The 20868-nt window shown below is 48.3% G+C and overlaps 1 protein-coding gene across 3 annotated transcripts in view; it reads left to right on the forward strand.

Annotated features, from left to right (window-relative positions):
- Window positions 1-20868, forward strand: part of SRGAP3 (SLIT-ROBO Rho GTPase activating protein 3) — a 258672-nt gene that overhangs the window by 141219 nt on the left and 96585 nt on the right. For all 3 annotated transcript variants that reach the window (XM_067043563.1, XM_059077757.2, XM_067043564.1), the window contains exon 4: window positions 19816-19878. In XM_067043563.1, the coding sequence (XP_066899664.1) occupies window positions 19816-19878 (63 nt within the window). The remainder of the gene's footprint in view (window positions 1-19815; window positions 19879-20868) is intronic.

The raw sequence follows: 20868 nt of genomic DNA on the forward strand, positions 1-20868 counted from the left end.
GGTTAAGATCATCTACTTCCCAGGGGCAGTATGAGGGTTAAATGAAATGGTGCAAGTGAAGGAGGTGGGTATTATTGAGAAGTGGTTCAGGGTATGGTCTTTGGGTCCAGAAGTCTTAAATTTATGTCTTCATAATCCTGGTTCCATTGTTTATAAGCTGTGTGTCTTTGGGTTTGTTACTGAAACTCTCTGATCCTGTTTCCTTATTTGTGAAATGGGGATAGAAATACCCACAGGGCAGTTACTTGGGTTAAGAGGGTTATTAATCCCAAGTAAGGCATGGAAAGCAGCGCCTGGCACTGAGTAAGTGCTCAGGAAAGCTGGCTATTATAATACAAGTGTAAGAGACTATTACTCCTAAAATGATCCAGCTCATCTGTCCTTGCCAGGCACGTTTTAGGGAAGAGGTTACCTGGGATTGCTAGAGACACAGAGGAAGAAGACAAGTTGGTTTGAAATATAGTCATCTCTCCCTGGTCTGTATGTGGATTTTCCGCGTTGAGAATGACTTCTACTGCAAAATTGTAACTGCAAGCTAATTGCCCCCGTCCCTGCCCCGCCACACAATCTGCTCTGTTCTCCTCCTGGGGCTGTGTTTATGAAGTGTAGTCTAACTTTAATATTTGTGTAAGCAAACATAATCAGAAAGGTAAATACAGTGCAAAAAAAAAAAAATTCACATAGCGCTTTGCAAAGCCAAACTGAAGGGATTCAGATTGCTGGGTCCCATCACAAGCCCCCTCCTGCCGCTGCCACTGTCACATCTTTTTTTCTGGGTGGGAGGGACTCACAGAGAAAGGGTCATCAGGGCCTTTAGGAAATGAAGGGTCTTTTCCTGAGCTGAGCCCTGGGACAAGTGAGATAAATCTTTTCAGCTCTCATTTAGGCTGACAGCACCCCCACTTGTGATGGAGGTTAACAGGGTGGAAAATAATGAAAAAAGGTCTACAGCTGAGCTCCTGGCTGCCTTCTTACCAGCTCTGTGCAAGTGGCACAAAGGAAACGACCTGCCCCCTCTGGGCCAAGGGAGAGCTAGGGACGGGGCCTGACTGGTTGATTTATCACAGCGTGGCCGCCTTGTGTCACATCAGTTATAGATGATCTCAGCCCTGAGCCCTGCATCCTTACATAATAATAGTTCTGCAGACCTCAAACGACTGCAGGGGCTGGTCTCTGGTCAGACTGGGGAACAGGATCATCACTCAGCCCATTTTACAGATGAGAAGGTAAAGCCTGAGAATGGCCAGTTGTCATCACTTCCAGGAGGCAGCACGACTGGGCTTTTGGAGTCTGTCTCAGAACCACCTGTCACTGACATTGTGACCCTGGGTAAGTCTCTCTGAGCCTCAGTATTCTCATCTGGGAAGTGGAGATGGTGACAGTGCCACACTTGGGGTGGGAGTCCTTCGCCATCTGCCTTGTCACATTCTGGCACTGCCTCTGCAGGAGGTGGGAGTGGCTTCCAGTCCTGGTGTCCTTCCTGGGCCTGGGCCTGGGGCAGCTGCTCTGCCTGCCAGCTCCTCAGTGGTGCAGAATGCTCTTTGACTTCATAGCTCACCTTTTCCTGATTCTCCGTTTCCCCTTCCGCAATGCAGTGTGTTATGCCTGGAAGCAGCACTTCTCATTCCACAGCCATTCTAGGCTTCATCTGGGCAAATGGACTTGTGCATGCAGGTGGCCCTTGCTTTAACTGTGAGATGTGGATCCACCAGAGCAGAATGGACTGGATGAGCTCTTAACAGCCACTGTAGTGATCAGGACTTTTACGGTTGCAGACAACAGAAACCCAGCTCAACCGGCTTGAGGGAGGAAAGGGAGCTAAACGGCTCATTGGAGCCAAGACTGGCTTCAGGCATGGGGGCTTCAAGGGCACAAAGGGTGTTGTCAGAGCCCAATCTCTCTGCAATTCTGCGCCAGTTTTCTTTGTTTTCCAGTTTTTTGTTTTGTTTTGTTTTTAAGGAGGGGTGGGAGAAAGGCTCATGCATAGTCAGTCTCTCTCTCTGTGATGACCACATGGCCCCTGCAGCCCCAGGCTTACATCCTACCTGCTTCAAGTCCAGTGGAAAGTGAGAGGTCCCTTCTCCCAGCATTGGGTCTTACAGGCTCTGACTGGACCAGTGTGGGTCACATGAGTGCTCCTGAAGCTGGGCATACACTCAACTGCCCCTGAGGCATAGGACAAAGGATGGCTGAGGGTGGTTCCCCAGGAAAAACTGGGTGCTCTTACAAGAAGGGTGAAATAAAACAATGGGTGTCCACTAGGCCTTCTGTTCCAGTCCTTTTTTCATCCTCTTCATGAGCTGTCCTCTGTCTGCCAGATCTCCTCCAATAATGGGCATGCATTACCTTGCACTGCATTTGGGGACAACCGAGACCAATAGAAAATTCTCCCCAGTGTTGAGATGAAATCTTTCAGGGTTTCCACTCACAGGTCCTGTGGGCCACCTAGATCAATCCACATGGAAATCCATCAGTTACTCATGAACACACACCCAGGCCCTTCCCGCCTCTGGGTAAACATGCCAGGTTCCTTCAGTTGACCCCCGTGACTTGGCTTTGCGTTTTCTCTCCTTCTGGGTCAGGCTCCAGGGCTTCTCTGACCGGCATAAGTTAATATTCAGAACCACTCAGAACACTCCAGAAAGCTCTGACCAGCTAAGAGGAGAGCAGGGCTGTCTAGACACTTTATTTCTAATAATGAAACCTATGAAGGCACTTGCCTTTTTCATGATCGTCTCAGCGCATTTGACCCACTCTGAACTCTCAGCTCAAATCTCCGGGGGATTTTGTACCAAATGTTTTTTAATCTGTCCTATGAATTCTGTCCTTGTGTTTTTTTTATATTTGCCCTTTTAAAATTTCATTTTATTAGATTCTGGTCAAATGGGATCAGTGTCCTTATTTAAGCGATTTTTCAAGCAGCAATGTGGTAACTTTGCTAAGAGTTTCCTCATTCCTCCTCTGTGGGAAAAGCCTGTTTTATAACTTCTCCATGTCTTCCTGCTCTGTGTTACCTTCTTCTACGTGTCAGTTCTTTGATTCTTCTCTACTTTCTTAGTGGAGAAGGTGGAAAGTGGGCAGAGGGTTGAGAATGAGTTCACAGTGGAGGTGATGCTTGAATTGGGTGTTGAAGGATGAATAGGAGTCTCCCAAGTGGGGAAAGGAGGTTAGGAGTTCAGTGTTAGGACAAAGGCAAGAGCACAGGGGACAGAGTGTCATGATGGGGGTCCAAGGCAGCTTGGAACAGAGGCTGCAAAATTGTGGTCCACAACTGAATTTGGTTCTCAAGTGTAATCTGCTTGGCCCTCACTATGTTATGAAAACTTCAACCAATATTTTAAAATTGTGGGCTTTTGCATAAAAATCAGAATTTTGTATTCCTCTTGAAAAACCAGAAGCTCTGATAGTACCCGAACAACATGGGGTCATACTTGGTGGAACTTGTCCAGAGCTGAGTAGCCGCTGGCCCTTCAGGCTGGGCACGCTCGCTCCGCTGCCGCACAGCCCCTGTGGGTTGTCTGGTGCATGACACCGACCCCTTTATTTTAGCTCCTTGGCCCTTTGTGCATTTGAGGTTGTGGCCTCATCTTTAAACATGATCTAACAGTGCTTCTCAAAGTCTAGCATCATCGGGCTTCCCTGGTGGCGCAGTGGTTGAGAATCCGCCTGCCGATGCAGGAGACACGGGTTCGTGCCCTGGTCCGGGAAGATCCCACATGCCGCGGAGCAACTGAGCCCGTGAGCCATGGCCGCTGAGCCTGTGCGTCCGGAGCCTGTGCTCCGCAAAGGGAGAGGCCACAACAGTGAGAGGCCCGCATACCGCAAAAAAAAAAGAAAAAAAAAAAAAAAAAGTCTAGCATCAGAATCACCTGGAGGGCTTGTTACACATGGATTGCTGGGCCCCATGCCCACAGCTTCCGATTCACCGGGTCGGAGTGAGGCCTGAGAATCTGCATTTCTAACGAGTTCCCAGGCGCTGCTGATCTGGGGATCACGCATGGGGAATGACTTACCTAGTCCAACCTCCTGGTTTTCCAGGTGAGGAAATGCAGGCCCACCTCTGGCAAGCACAGAATCCGGCCCCAGACGCAGGTTCTCTACTCCAGGTCCAGTCCTGAATCCACTGCCCCCCGTGGTGCACCAACAGGGAGGGTCCATCTGCACCCTGCTTGCTCTCTCGTCCCGCCCCAACCATTTCTGAGCTGGGCATTGAAGCCCATTCGTTTCCAGCCTCAGCTTCCTTAACAATAGCCATCCATTATTCTCTGCTCGGATGCCTGCAGAATTTAATTACTTGCCCCAGCCGTGGAGTGAGTTTAATTGTTGGAAGCTGCGGTGTTCTGAAGGAAGCGCTAATGAGGAAAGAGTCTTAGCAGAGAAGAGAGGGCATTTGGGGGGCTTGTGTTTGAAAGCAGCCATTCACTGTGTGGCAATAAGGGCTTGGTCTTCAGTGAGCTTTTTCGTTCCTGCCTTGAAGATGTCCATCGCATTTCATAAATAAATCAGGGCTTTTGTATCCAATAATTGCCTTGCTTTGTGACCAAGATCAAAAGCACCAATGGCCTTGGATTCAAAGCCAAGTTTATTTTTTATTTTTGGGTTGCAGGAGAGAGTGAGGGTTTGCATGCTGGAGGGTCCAGCTCTGAGGTCTGCACAGAGAGAGAGAGCGAAGTGGGCAGACTGCCAGGGACGAGGAGCCTTCAGCTGTCTCCACTGCCTGCCAGGGAGACAAGTTGTGAACGCTTGCTCTGCTAGTTGAGGCTGCTGAGCTGGTCGCCATGTTCCCAACTCACTCAGCAAACATGTATTAGTGCTTTCGTGACAATAGATAAGCAGTAAAGATCACAAACAATTAGTGAGTGCTTACTGTGTGCTGGGCGCTGGGCTAAGCGTTCATTTCTTAAAGCCTTAGAGGAAGACGCTGTCATCACCCGCATTTTACACATGAGGAAACCGATGCCTATAAAGGTGAAGCTGGGGTTTGAATCCAGATTTGTCTGACCCCAGAGCCCATGCTTAGTGGTAAAGGCAGGTGCTAAAGAAGATGGAGAGGTGAATCAGACTCGGTGCCTTCCCTCAAGGAGCTGGCAGTGAACAATGGAAGTGAAGACAGATGTGCATCAGTGATGCAAATACAGCAGAAAAGGCAGTTGGTTCAGAGGGAGGAGGACTTCTAATCTGGGCTGGGGGGCGCTTTGGAGAAGGTTTTATGTTGAGGATGCAGCATTTGAAGTGAATCTTGAAGTGAGGATTAGGATCTATGCCAGCTTTGGTTCCCAGGAAGCTGACTCTCAGACAGTGATTATGGTACAGGGGTGTATTATCAAGTGTTCTTGGGGTCCCCACTGCAGAAGGAAGGGAGGGAGGCAGGATTCAGGGAATTTGCAAGAAAGGCCTCAAATGACTCCTTGGGGAGCTCTGAGGCTGGGGAGGCCCTTCTGAGTTGTCCTGGGTTGTGGTGAGGAAACTAGGCCTCTATACCCTCATGCTGCTCCCGGGAGGGCATGTGGCCTTGGGTAGGTGCCTCTTTGGTGAGGCAGTTCCAAACAGGGCTGATAGCTGGGGGTGCCTGCCGGAAGCACTCTCCCCATATCTGGGGGAATAAGTCCTCCAGTCCTGAAGGGGATCTGAGGGGTGCATTGCTGTGTCCCCAGTGGATATGCAGAGATCTGGGAAAAGTGAGAGACAGGATTCTAGACCAAAGCAAAGGCACATTGGCAGAGAAATCTGGGTCCCAGATCCTGAGCAGGTCGGCCAGCGTCGCGGTCTACTGCAGTGGTTAGTGGTATGGACAGACTGCGTAATCCCTGTCTGCCACTTTCCAGATGTGTGAGCTCAACCTAATCCCTAAACCGCTGACTTTCAACATGTTCAAAAGGAAGCTAATACAAAACCTCTTTCTTAGGGTTGTTGTAAGGATTAAAAAATGGTGATATAAAATGGCTACCTGGTCCACAGTAAGCAATCATTAAATATTAGCTATTGTTAGGATGATGATTGGGACTTCGAGAAAGAACATAGTGAGAATTAAGTTTAGAGATGGGATGAAGGAACATTCAGGCACACAGGTTAAATAAAGGGTCAGAAATAAGAAAATATGCTCAGGAAACCACTCACTGATTAGTTCTAACTGATGGTGGTCTTTCTTTTTAAAAAAAAAAAAAAAACCTCATTTCTTTTCCTTGCCTTATTATATTGGTTTGGACCTCAATTGATATAGTGTAGAGGGCAATGGGGGAGAAATGGCATTCTTGACTTTTTTTAAATTTATTTTTTATCGAAGTATAGTTGATTTACAGTGTTATGTGAATTACTGCTGTACAGCAAGGTGACTCAGTTGTACATATATACATTCTTTTTCATCTTGTTTTCCATTATGGTTTATCACAGGGTATTGAATACTTCCTTGACTTTTAAAAAGCATGCTTCTATCTTTTCACCATTTAACTCTAAGTGAATTAGGAATAAATAGAAACCTCCTTAGTCTAATAAAGGGTGTTAACCAAAAACCACCAGTAAATCTCATACTTCCTACTGAAGCATTCAGCAAGATGGCTGATTACAAGACCAATATATAAAAATTAATAACATTCCTGTGTGCCTGCCACATCCAATTAGAAAATGTAATTTAAAAATGCATACATTAGGGCCTCCCTAGTGGCACAATGGTTAAGAATCTGCTTGCCAATGCAGGACACATGGGTTCGAGCCCTGGTCCGGGAAGATCCCACATGCCGCGGAGCAACTAAGCCCATGTGCCACAACTACTGAGCCTGTGCTCTAGAACCCACAAGCCACAACTACTGAGCCCACGGGCTGCAACTATTGAAGCCCGTGTACCTAGAGCCCATGCTGCACAACAAGAGAAGCCACTGCAATGAGAAGCCCGTGCACCGCAACGAAGAATAGCCCCCACTCGCAGCAACTAGAGAAAGCCTGCGCACAACGACGAAGACCCAACGCAGCCCAAAATAAATAAATAAATAAATAAATTTAAAAGAAAAAGAATCTAACAGAGCAGAAACTAAAGTTTAGAAAAAATGCATACATTAGAAAACAAGAATGATGGAAAATTAATGCCATTAATGCTATAAAATAGCTGCATCCTAGGAATTTTGATAAGCGATGTTTTCATTGTCATTCAGATATAAATATTTCATAATTTCCATTTTGTGATTTCTTCTTTGCCCCATAAATTTTTCAGAATTATTCATGTTTTAGTTACAAAGATTTTCTTTAAAGTTTTTTTTTTTACTTGCTTTTTTTTTTTTTTTTTTTTTTGCGGTACGCGGGCCTCTCACTGTTGTGGCCTCTCCCATTGCGGAGCACAGGCTCCGGACGCGCAGGCTCAGCAGCCATGGCTCACGGGCCCAACCGCTCCGCGGCACGTGGGATCTTCCTGGACCGGGGCACGAACCCGTGTCCCCTGCATCGGCAAGCGGACTCTCAACCACTGCGCCACCAGGGAAGCCCTCTACCTGCTTTTAATTTTTAACTTGATTACCCCATAAAAAGAAAATAAGGCCTGTAGGCTCTATTTTTTTGGTAGTTTTTGGAGCATTTGCCTTATCAGATATCAAGACTTCCTCTTAAGTGATAGTCAGTAAAACAGGTAGTATTAGACCAGTGCTAGGTAAACTAACCGATGGGCCAGATCAGAACCCAGAAACAAAGCCCCCCCAAATGGGAACACAGTATATGGCAGTGGTGCATTACAGATTAGGGGAAAGGATAGCCTGTTTAGTAAATGGATCTGATTCCACTGGTTGCTTGTCCATGTCTTATTATTTTTTAGGAACTGGTTTAAACACACACACACACACACGTGCGCACACACACACACACACACACACACACACACACACTTTTTCTTCCATATGGAATAAAATTAGACCTCCACCTTAGTTCCCAAAAATATATTCTAGATGGATTAAAGTGCTAAAAAACAAAACTTAAAAAAATTTTGGAAGAAAATGTGGAAGATTCTATTTAAAACCTTGGCGGGTAGGAAAAGGTTTCTTAATCATAAAACATAAAACAAAAAAGCACACACCATAAAGGAAAATATTGATAAATTCCATTATATAAAAATTTAAAAAATCTTCTATACAACAACAACTGCAACAAATAAATAAGGGGAAAATACAGACCAGGCAAGGAAAAGATATTTGGCATGCATAGAATTAATAAAAGGTTAGGGCTTCCCTGGTGGCGCAGTGGTTGAGAATCCGCCTGCCGTTGCAGGAGACACGGGTTCGTGCCCCGGTCCGGGAAGATCCCACGTGCCGCGGAGCGGCTGGGCCCGTGAGCCATGGCCGCTGAGCCTGCGCGTCCGGAGCCTGTGCTCCGCAAAGGGAGAGGCCACAGCAGTGAGAGGCCCACGTACCACCAAAAAAATAAATAAATAAATAAAAATAAAAAATAAAAATAAAAGGTTAATAACCTGAATATAAAAATCAGCTCCCACAAATAAATTGGTAAAGGGCAAACAACCCAATAGGAACATGGGTAAAAGATATAAATAAGTCACAGAAAATGCAGTTTAAACAGTTAAAAATATAAGAAAAGATGCTCATACTTACAGGTAATCAGGAGAAGGTAAAATAAAAGAAAATGAGATGCAGTTTGACTCCCATTAGATTGGTCAAATAAACCCAAGTGCTGGCAAGAATGTGGAACAGCAGGGCCACTTGTGTCCTCCTAATGAACATGTAAATTGGTTCAGCCCCTTCGGAGAACACTGGGAGTGTCTTGTGACAGAGAAGGAAGAGGTACATACCCTGTATCCCAGCAGTTCCACTTCTAAGTACAACCTAAGATATTCTAGCATATCTGCACACACACACACACAAAACCTTGTGCAAGGAGGTTTTCTGCAATAGTGTTTGTAGTAAAGAAACAAAAAGAAATCACCTCAATGGCCATCATGGAGGGACTGGTTAAATAAGCTATGGACAGTCACATGATGGACTATTATATAATCATTTAGATGGAGGACCTAGATCTACATAAAGCAATTGTGTATAAAAGTTGAAAACACAATGTTGGGTGAAGAAAGCAAGGTACGCTATACTATTTTTATAAATTTAAAACACAAACAGTTCATATTGTTTGTATTCTTAGATACCTGTCTGAAACAGAGCTGTACAAAGGTGGAATGGGTAAGAATACACACCAGCTTCACAACAGTTATTGAGAGATGAGGGAGGAAGGAAGGAGACAATGCTTCAGTGCTCTCTGTAACGTTTTGCTTCCTAAGAGGGATTTTGAAGCAAAACTGGCAAAATCTTAATGGTTATCTAATTTGGGTGGCATATTCATGGGTGTTTTTTGTCATTGTTCTCTCTACTCTTCTGTGTGTTTTAAATATTGGAGTGCTGAAATTAAGTGGTAGGGTGGGGAAGGTAGGTTGGAGACAGGTCAAGGGGGCCTTGGGTGTCAGAGTGAGAAGCTGGGCTCTTTTTTTTTAGACAAAGAAGAACCACTGACGGTTCTTGAGTAGGGGATGTTGTGGCCAGAGCCGAGTTTAAGGATGACTGATTTCCTGTATTTGATGGCTTTGAAAAGAGAGTTGCTGGACTCAGTTGTTATACATATGCACTAATATACAAGTTAGTGGTGGAAGGTGACAGGGGCCTGGATCAGGGAGGTTGATATGGAACTAGAAAGGAATGAGTGGATAGGTGGATGGGTAGGTTCATGGGTAGATGGGTGGTTGAGTGGATGGGTGGATGGGTGAATGGGTAGGAAGGTGGTGGATGGGTGAATGGGTGGGAAGGTGGTGGATAGGTGGGTGGATACATAGGTACAGACATTTTTGAAAGGCCAGTGCAATCCTCTATTACATCCTATTCACAAACAATGCAAATAAAGTAGAAGATCAGATCATAAAATGACAAGGAGGTTAGAGAGATATCTCAGGTCAGTGATTCAGCAGGAATAAGTGATCAATAATGTTTTGAATCCAACAGATAAGCCTGACAACATCCATATTCACCTTGAAGAGAATGTAGAGGGGGAGAAAACAGCTCAAAGCTGAGGGGCTTCTGGTTTTTGTAGCTATTGGTTTTTCAGGAAGACGGATTTGTCACGCTCCTTAGGATACAGAGACTCTCACCGTCCCCTGAGCCGATTGATGCTTATCTGGGAGAGATTCACGTCCCCCCACTCTTGCCAAAAAAAAGAAAAGAAAAAAATCAGGGACATAGGAAAGATTATTCCTGATTATGTTCTGCTTTCATGGAGACTCAGCCCAGCAGTCCACACTGTGTCCTTCTGCCTTGGCCTGGAAGCCAGGGGGTGGGGTCAGGACATGGTCACAGAAGACAGGAGATTCTGCAAAATGGCACTGGGTACTGTCTGTTGTCTGATATTGACAGTGACCTAAAGGAGAGCCTTTTAAATATCAGCATGCTTCTTATGGTAAGGCAGAGGAATATCTGTTTTATAATTATTTTGGAGTGTTTGGGGGAAAAAAATCCTAAAGGCACAGAGAGTGATAGCTCTCCCAGCAACAGGGTGGAAGCAACAGAGTGGAATCATTGAGAGAATCACATTTACTAGCTCTGTGATCTTGAGCAAATTACTCACCCTCCCTCAGCCCCTGTGTCCTAATCTTTAAAGTGGGGTTACAGTGGGGTTATATCCCATAAAGGGCTGATATTTGGCTTATGAGAGGTATTGTCAGTAAAGCAGTTGTCATTGGGCCTGGTACATGCTAAGAGATCTAAGAAAAGATAGCTATTATTGTTGTTATTTTCTTTAATGATAAGTATTATTGGTAGTAATATCAATAGTACTAAGCATTACTATTAACAGTAAGTATTATATGAATAATAATATTTAGTATTATTAGAAGAGATCCAGAAACTCCTAGCCTGACCGTATCAGGTCACTTGGTCATGCCATTCCAAGGTATCCTCAGACCTGTTATTTTAAGCATTTCTGAAAATGAAGGCTTTCAGCACAAACAGCGTCCCAGAGAGATGCTGGGAGGAATTAGTGGGGGAAGAGGGTGACAGACACGACATTAGGCTTTTTGCCTTAGCCTGCTGCTGGCCTCCGGGGAGGCACTAGTGGGGCCCACTTCTGCCGAGGACGTCTGATGAATGGTCGCAGGGCCTCCTGTTTCCTTGCTGCCCGATATCGCAGCCCCGGTGTTCCAGCTCCTTGCGAAAACAAGTAGATGACAACATTTGGAGGTGCAGCCACAGGAGACAGAAATTAGTTTGGGAAGGGGAGGAAAGAAGGGAGGTGTCCAGGAGCAGGGAAAGGAAGAAGGTGGAGGGAGGGGGACGAGTATCGGGTGTGCGGGTGGAAGGTGGGCAGAGTGTAGGCTGAGGATGAAGTTAGGAGGCAAGGGCTAGGGACGTGCCAGAGCGCCGGGAGCCCAGTTGCTGGCAAGCTAGGACACGGCCCGGGGAATGTCAGCCAGTTAGCTGTCCAGGTGGCTGTGTTCAGGAATAAACTGACCTTCCAGGACAGAGTTGGAGAAGCCCCGTCCCTCCAAGACACGCCCCTCAAGCCTTTGCTTTGGAAATAAAAACGCAATCTCTTTGGGAGATGGCCAGTGCTTACATATATCATTTATTTAAATGGGGAACATCTGTGGGTCTCCAGTTTTGTTATTTGATGAGAAAATAAGCTGAAGCAGGTGGGTTAGCACTAAAAGAGACAGAGTTTTTGTTTTTACTTTGTTTGTGTATTTGTTTCCCATTATTTCCTTGGAACCTCAGAACTAGGGAAACCATGGAATGTTCCCAAAGAGGGAGAGCTGGACATGAGAACACCGGGCAAAGAGAAAAGGGAGACAGGTGTTGCTGGCTCAGCGCCTGATGAGATGAAAGAGGGGATGGTTGGAGGTGAGGAAGGCTCCACCTTACTCTCTGCCTTAAAGTTGTCTAAGGGTTGTTTCGAATGGCCTCCTCTGGAGAAGGGAGAGGGAGTCTTGTCATTAAAACCCAGAAGTTTAATGTTTTCTAGATGTGCGTTTTCTAGATATGCAGCCTCACCGGCTCCACATTTGAGTTAGCCTGAGGGAGACAGAAACATGCCCTTTGCAAAGAGAACTTTTCAAATACAGCTCATGAAGTCCTAGGATGTGTAGTAACAGTTCCGAGGGGTTCCCCTTAACAGCGAGATTAGTTAGCCCTGCCTTGAAAAGCAAATTCGGCCATCCACAGCAGCACTTTTGGTGCAGACATTGATTTCACTCAGGAACACTGCGTCAAAAAATTTTTGTCATCTGGTGCCATCTTGACATGAATGTGCGGGATTTGGTTTTGTCTTGTGTTTTGCGGAAAAGCGAGAGTCAAAGGTGGCCCCCTTTCACCCTCTCCATTCGCTGCCTCTGTGTATCGGTTACCTCACGCACAGGCAGTAGGGAGCTCCTTTTGTGCGCGAGTCTTCGTGAGCAGCACTCCGTGAGGCCAGAGTCCCAGCCTTTAAGGGGCTTATGCTCCCTCTAGTTGGTTGAAAATCGGTCCTTTTGCAGAAACTGTTTGAAAGCTGGTGCTTGGTAGAGGGTTTTCAGAAGGCTGTCTCACCCTGCGGTTATTTTGGTGTCTTCACGCTAAAATAAGCAGAGTGCACCAGTATTGTTTCACACGAGCAAAGGTGGAAATTCACGGGATTTTGTAAGCTGGAAAAGTCCAGAGGTAAGTCTTAGCATCACTAGATCAGGACAGAAATGCTGTTGTCGAGGCCCTGACTCTCCTTGTGGTCGGTAGCTCGAGACCCCCGATGTCCTTGCTTGGTGACCCCAGAGGAGAGACGATCTGAGAGTATGGTTCTTAGAAAGCTGCAGAGCAAATTCTTGTTGGCTCAGCCTGGAATGCATTTCCATCTCTGACCCAGTCACAAGACACGGGGCACCAGAGCGCTGCGGCCAGGCTGGGTCCCGTGCTGGATGGGCCATCCGGCGTGATCAGACAGGCAGGGGTGAGTGCCACCTGTATCTCATCTTTTGTTATCAGCACAAGAAAGAAGGGAGAAGCCAGATATGGCCATCATGGCCAATTTAGTCCTAGCAGGGCAGGTGGGCCAGGAAGGACCAGGCCAAGGAGAACTCGACCTGCCTGCAAGTGAGGGTAAGGCCCGAGGATGCAGATTTTTGCGCAAGTGGTGAGAAAGCACATCGGATGGGCTGCTGGCGTCCAGAGGGTATACCCTCCTTTGCAGCCTGGACTTGTGGCCTGGACTCATCTCTGTGACAACATTTCAGTGGCTTCTCTTCACCTGTGTGCCCGCATCTTGGTCTAGGCCCTGGGGAAACAGGCCACAGAAGGTCCTTATGAGTGCCAGCTTTGGGGTTAGAGCAACCAAAAGTTGAATCCTGGCTCTGCCACTTCCTAGCTGTACAGCCTGGGGCAAGTTGCTTAACCCTTATGGGCCACCAGCCCTCATCTGCCAGGTGGGCATAGTAATAGTACCTGCCTTAAAGGTTTCCATTAGATAATGTATGGAGGTGACTTTGGACAGTGTTTACCTGTGGAATGTGCTCCAGAAACGCTGGCTGCAGCTGATGGAGCAGGGATCAGGCCTCACTCAGCTTGTGTCATTAGTGCCTCGTGGAGGCTCGTATCTAGTAGGCCATTCAATAAATGCTGGTGTCAGTCGAATCAAAGCCAGGTGAGGAACTGGCCGCAGAGCTACAGGAAGAGGTAGTACAGGCAGGAGGATGGGTTTGGGGGCGTGGGGTTCTATGCAGACAGTGGGGGCTGGGTGCACGAGGAGTTAGGAGGCTCAGCCTCAGGAACCAGACTCTTCGGTGGCTCTCAAAAGTTGGCACGTGAGAAGGGCTCTTGTAGAAAGATCCTCTCACACGTTCGGATTTGGCAGGTCTGGGGTGGCTGCCTTGATGAGCACCAGGGGGTACAGACGGCTGCCCTCAGTGAGACCCCACTGGTTTCTGGCTCATAAAAAAAAAAAAGGGATGGGTGAAGGGAGATGCTGTGGCCAACTGGAGAGCACAACCCCATCCGAGGGGCTGCCGTGCTCCAAGTCGGGGATCAGCCTCGCTGGATCTTCTAGTTTTTCAAGAGAAACTGAAAATCTGGACTTGGAAGGGCAGTTTCCTGATTTTTAAATGCTGGAAAGAGATGAATTTTCTGAAAACACTGAATGGCCAAATAAAACGCATCTGTAGGCCAGAGAAGCTGCCACTTGGAGCCCTAAGTCTTGGGCAGCGGTTCCACCCAGGACGATTTTGTCTCCGAGGGAACATTTGGCAATGTTTGGAGATCATTTTTGTTGTCACAGCTTGTGGTGGGGTAGGGGATGCTCCTGGCATCTAGAGGTGATAGGCCAGGGATGCTGCTAAGCGGCTCGTAATGCCCAGGACCGCCCCCATCCCCATCCGAGTGATCTGGTCCTCAGGGGAGTTTAACTGTCCTTAGCCATGGGCAAAAAACGAAGCAGGGCCGGGGCCACCTGCCACCCAGTTTTACAGATTGTTGGGTCAGAGAGACAGGGCTTTGTCCTTCCAACCCCGAGGAACCAGGGCTGAACCCTCCTTGGCCCAGTGTAATCATATTCTACAATCCGCACACTTCCTGTCCTTGAAGGAAGCAACCCACCACCCCAACCTCTGCAGGCATGAAAGCCATGCGAGAAATGCAGACAGAGAGTGCGAACACACTGCCGCCGGGGTCCCCAAGGGCTGGGTGTGGTGTCTGCTGGGGACGATCAGGGTTTTAGCCTCCCGTTCATGATGGAATGTTTGGTTTGGGTTCAGTAGTTTCTGGAACTGTAGTTGAGACTCTTTCCCTTCCCAACAAAACCCAACCGTAACAAATAAAATGCCTTTAGTCCTTTGCAGTTCTATTGGCTGAGCCCTCACTGTGGCCAGCCGTGCCTGGGCTTGGTGCCGAGGGGGAGAGAGCAGAGTCTCAGGCAGGTTTCCTCTGGTGACTTACAGCGCCTCCATCCAACCCACTCTCGTCCACCCGCGGCTTCATCTTCCCGAAGAAGCACAGTCTGCCGTCAGACTCTGCTGCTCAGAAACGTTCAGAGGCTCCCAGGTGCACTCTGACTGAAGCCTGCACTCCGCTAGCCTCCGTGATCTGGCCCAGCCTGCCTTCCAAGCGTATCTTCTGCTCTTGTGTTGCTGTGCTTCTCTCCTAGCAAACCACATTTCCCCCTATTCCCTGCCTCCGTGCCGTTGCTCAGGCTGTGCCTGCTGTCTAGAATGCCGTCTCTGGCCATCCGTGCAAGGTCAGGTGGCCCCGGTGGTGGTCCCTCCAGCCTCTTCAACCCTGCTTCCCACAGCGCCTCCTCTTTCACTCTTTTGCAGCCTTTTCTGCCTCATGCCTTAGAATTACTTGGTTCTTGACCCTTGATGCCATCAAGCTGGGAAGAGTTAATAAAAAATTCAACTTTGAATTCCCTTCTCTGGGCAACTTCCTAGCCTTGCCCCTGGCATCCAGTGCGTATCGGTTCAGCCTGTACCACTGTTTCCCAAGCTCTTTGCCTGGGCCTGGTATGATACCCGTGCTGTCATGTGCGTCATCTTTCTTCATCCTTACAGGGACTTCATGACACTTGTGACATCGTCCCACTTTTACAGATAAGGAGACGAAGTCTTAGAGGAACTGTCACTTGATTCATTCATAGGTTCACTCAACAAACATACTTAATGAACACCCACTACGTGACAGGCGCTATGGCTTGCCGGGAAGCGTGGGGAAGTGAGACGTTGCAGATTGGGTACCCCGGGAAGCTGACTCTGAGGCCTGAATTTAACGTCTCGGCAGAACGATTAGGGAGTGTACTTGGGACCCACGCCCTAGGGAGGGCGGGGGAGGAAGCAGAGTGAAGCCAAGCTGTAGTGCAGGCAGGCTTACCTAGGGTCTTAGCCAGCCCTACCGGGAGTTCTGAAGAGGGCGCAGCCCTTTAGAGCTGTCCAGGCTGAGACAGGAGGGACCGGCCTCTATGCCCCGCATAGATCCATCTTTAGATGAGGTGTCGGTCTTTGGAGGGCTTGTCACCACATCCTCTGGTGCCATCCCTGAAGCTTTCTCTTAGCTGAGGGCTGTCTGCCGCCAGCCGTCCCAGCAACTGGGGGATATGAGCATCTACCACCAGACAGAAAGTCTCTTTGCCCTCATGGGGTTTACCTTCAAGTGGGGGAAGCAAATGACAGATGAATGAACAAGTAAACGAGCAAGATCACTGCACTTTATAAATGCAAAGGACAGTAACGGGCACTCATTTTACAGGTGAGGAAGCGAAGATGCTGAGAGGTAAAATGATTGAAAGTCCTGTCTCCAATCCCGGCCTCTGTGGCTCTGAGATTCAGCCCTCTCCACCCCATAACCAGGCCTCTGCCAGTTGCTTGAAGCCTTGAAAGTCAAGCTAAAGAGCTGGGTCTTGATCCCGTAGGCACTGAGGCCGCCTTAGGGGGACACAGTGGAATGCGTTTCTAGGAAATGACATGAGGATGGGCATGCAGAATCGGGGACCAGAGTCAGGACTTTGTTGAGGGGAAGCCTCACGAATCTGAGTCCTGCAGTGATGACGTTGCTTGCTGTGGGACTGGTGATGGAAAATGCATCCATTAGGTCGCTTTGGGCTGCCAATGGCAGAAAACCCAGCTTTAAGTAGCTTAACTAGTAAATCCACAGAAGTAGAAGTCCGCCAGGAGGCAGGCTGTGGGTTCAGTTCAACCAGTTTCTCTGGAGGTCATTAGCAGCTAGGTTTCTTGTTCTGCCACCCAAGGCAGCTTCCTCTCGTTGGTCCTAAGCGGCCCGCTGGTAGCCACTGGGGCGCCATGGGTTTTTGCTAGCGCTCAGTAGGACAGCGGAAACTCCCCTCAACCTTCTAAGTCCTCTTCCATGCAGTTGTCATATACTCACCCCCAGACTGACGACACACACAGAGAATCTACCATCTTGAGTTGGGATGGTGGTCAGCGACGTCCTGGAAAGAATTTGGCTGGAGGGATGAAAATCACGGCTCTGTTAGGAAGCAGGAAGGGCAAGAATGGATGGTGGGGAGGGACTGGGTATTGCCTGCTGCAGAAAACAAAGGACTGGGCGGTCTGAAGGCAGCATGCAGTGACAGGTTGGATTGAGGACGGGGAATTTTTTAAAAAGTGTCCAAAATAGCTCCAAATTTCCACTTGCCATGTCTGGGAAGATATTATCCCGTTGACTGAACTTGAGGAGATGGAGGAGAAGTCACAACTTTGTTCTGGATAATTTGAATTTGATGTGATGAGGCGCCATCCAAACTGTACTGTTTTGCAACAGCTGAAGATATGGGTCTTTGAGGTCATGCAGGACGGAGCCCAGGAAGGGGCTGTGGAGATGATGGCATGGCTGCCGGTCAGCGAGAAGTGGGAGCTGAAGTCAGCAGTGCGTGGGGAGCCAGCTGGGGCTGAGCTGAGGAGGCCGGACTCTTCCGAGCAGAGCTGCTTCTAAAAATTTATCTGACAGGGGTCCCTGCCCATGTGCATGGTGACAGAGTACCGTGATGTTCACTGCCCCATTGTTTGCAATATTAAGAGACTGGAGACAACCTGCTAGTTAATTAGTTACGATGCATCTGGTGTATGGAACCCCAAGCAGCTATTAGAAAAAGAGAATGCAAGAGCTACGTGTCCTGTCAAGGAACAATCTCTCAGTTATATCGTTAGGTGGAAAAAAGAAAGAAACAAAGGCTTGTATAGAATACTTTCATTTGTGTTAAAAAAAAAACCAAACTATCCAACTGTATGCGTGTATATTAATCGACAGTTTCTGGAAGGTATCAGAAGAAACTTAATAGCACTTGCCTCTGGGTGGGGTTCTGGGAGCCCAGGACCCTTACTTTTCACTTTTTACCTTTCTGACTGTTAGAGTTCCTTTCACCGTGTGCATTTATTACCTCTCAAAAAAGTTGGATCATAAAAACAAATACGTGAGAAACTGAATCGTGGGTGTCAGAGATGTCGGCCAGACCGAGGACCGAGAGGAGGCCATTGGAGGGTGTCAGAGAGTCCGAGGCAGACGTCAGGGGGAGGGGCCCCAGGTGAGACTGAGGTGCCGGCTGAGACTCAGGGAGAATGGAAGGAGACGGGGGCAGCTCCCTGGGCTCATCGAGCGCCTCTGTAGATGCCCCGGATGCGGCCGAAGACTCTCCCGGAGCTCTGCACAGAAAGTTCTTTCGAGACTCTACCGTGCTTCTGGATTGGGTCTCCTTGCTTTAGTCGCCAGGGCTGGAGGGCGGTCTAAACAGATCTCTGGAGTTGCCCTGCAGTTCTTGCTCTCTCTTAGGAGAGCTCAGAGGTCTCCTGTAGGGTCTGCCTTCACACGGGGGATTCTTGGCCATCCAGGGCCAGAAGCTGAGAGGAAGGCAGCGGGCCAGGTGAAGAGCCTGGGAAGGCATCGTATCTGGTACTGAGCCTTCCTCAGCGACCTCAGAGTCCGGGGGCTCTGACCTGTGAAGGAGCCAGAGGAAGGCCAGTCAGCCGCTGGCCATGCTTGAGGCTGAGGGAGCTGAGAGAGAGGACAGGATGACTCAGCTGTCAGGGGCCAAGAGCAGGGCTCCCATGGTCAATACAGAAGTTTCATGTGATGGCCTGGGCAAACAGGGAGAGCATTTCCCCTCCCCCCAAATAATAATAATAACACAGTCATCCCTCAGTATGGGGGGGATTGACTCCAGGACCCGCCCCCCGCCCCCCCGTGGATACCAAAATCCAACGATGCTCAAGTCCCTTGTATAAAATGGTATAGTATTTGCATATAATTATGCACATTCTCCCATATACTTTAAATCATCTCTAGACTACTTATAATACCTAATGCAGTGTAACTACTATGTTAATAGTTACAAATACAATGTAAATGCTATATGTGAATAGTTGGCAGTAGAGTACAAGACAAATTCAAGTTTTGCTTTTTGGAACTCTCTGGAATTTTTTTTCAAATATTTTCTATCTGCAGTTGATTGAATCCTTGAATGCAGAACACATGGACATGGAGGGATGACTGTAGTAATAATAATATGCAAAATAACAGAATCCTGGGATCTTCAGGCTGGAGGGAACCTGGAGATAGTTTGTCCATTATTTTCTGACTCATGTCCCTCCATATACTAAATATGTCTGTCACTTCGTGGTTTGGATTGAGGTCAGCTAAACTTGCAGCCTACAGCCCCAAAGTCCATGCACGTGAGGGCATGAAAGCCTCTGAAAAGTTCTGCAGTAAGAAAACCCGCCTCATTTTGTTCAAGGAGCTTTTTAAAGTTGTTTTTTTTTATTTTATAGATGTGATAACTTAGGTTCCAAGGCCATGTGACTAGTCGGCAGTGCAGCCGGGCAAGAACGCAGACCCCCTGCCTCAAGTGCCAGTGGGCTGTCTGTTTACCTGAGCTGCTCACTGACTTGAGAGGCTACATCATTATTTCTCATACTGGGTTCTTTGGAACCCCAGTCTTATGAGATGTTAGTGAGTATTGAGCTAGGGACACACACTCTAGTCACATCAGCTGAAGACACCCAGAATTACAGAAAGCTGAACAGGTTGATTGGCTGTGGGGCTTCTCAGAATCTTTAATATGGTGTCTCTGTGAATCATCAAAGTAGGGAGGGGATGTGTAGGGTTCCCCAACTTATATGGCGCAGGAATTCTACAGTCAGGAGCCGCTCTCTGTGGATTTGTTTTGTGGATGTGAGTTGAGCTATTCGGGTCTGGGTCAGTGAAGTCCACGTTGTTTTCTGTACCCCTTTCCACCCCACCGCAAGCACTGCTGCCCTTTCTGTGTTGAAGAGGAGATTGGTCAGTGCAGCCGGCGCCCTTCTGCCCTTCTGACGCCTGCTCTTCCTTATTCCAGAGCAAGGAGATTGGCCTGCAGATGCACGAGGAGCTCCTGAAGGTCACCAATGAGCTCTACACGGTGAGTCTCGCTCAGGCTCCGCTGCCGTTTGGGATTGGGCCCCCTTTCTTCTGCGCCCAGCACAGGGGGGTGGCTGACCAGAGATCTGGGGTGACCCTGGGCCTTTTGGCTGTGTCTTTTGCCTGAGTGACAGTGGGTCATCACGATGGGATGTAATGACTCACAGCCCCAGCTTCTGATTCAGTACATTTGGGGAGGGGCCCCGGGCATGTTTAATTTGTGAAAGCTCACAGAGATCCAGATTACCTGCCAGCTGTGGGAATGTATTACCTCCCAAGCCTGAAGACGCAGAGCTGGAGTGGAGAGAGCGTGGGTCAGGTAGGACAGGCCGAAGCTGAGGCCCGCTCCTTACTGACTGTGGGACCTGAGGCGGGCATGTAGCTCGTCTGGGCCTCAGTATTCTCATCTGCAAAATGGAGCAGTCTTCTGAGGGTCACGTGAGGGGTGGAGGGTAGGGGTTGGGGGGCGGATGAGCAGGCCTCACCATCTCAGGGGAATAATTTCAGAACCTCACAGTTTGGCCCAGAGCTGACCTTGTTCCCTGCTTGGAGGCAAGATCTAACTGGGTTTGGGATAGGTGTTAGAATCTAAGAAGGTGAGTGGATGGGCAACAGAAGCACACTGGTTATAGTGAGGGAAGTTACAGCCTGTGCTTTGAGGAGCCGTGGGCTTCCGTGGGGAGGAGTGAGGAGAGGCCCAGGGACAGCCTGGGGGAGCAGGGTGGGAAGGCCCAGCAGGCAGAGCTACAGGCCCGCCACCCCTAAAGCAATCAGGCCAGAGAAAAACTGTTATGTTTTAAGTATGTGGAGATTCCTTATAAAGCTTCTCATTAAAAGGGGAGGATTCTGCTGCTAAAATTATATTTGAAAATCTCTGGTATGAGGGGAAGAAGAGCAGGTTGTGAGAGGCCCCTCTCTTCGGTATTGTTATCTTTCTAAGTCTATGTTCTGTGCAGCCAGCCGGTGGTAGACCTCTCAGGGGCCAAGAGCC

This window comes from Kogia breviceps, chromosome 10 (genome assembly GCF_026419965.1).
Source record: "Kogia breviceps isolate mKogBre1 chromosome 10, mKogBre1 haplotype 1, whole genome shotgun sequence".
Lineage (NCBI taxonomy): Eukaryota > Metazoa > Chordata > Mammalia > Artiodactyla > Physeteridae > Kogia > Kogia breviceps.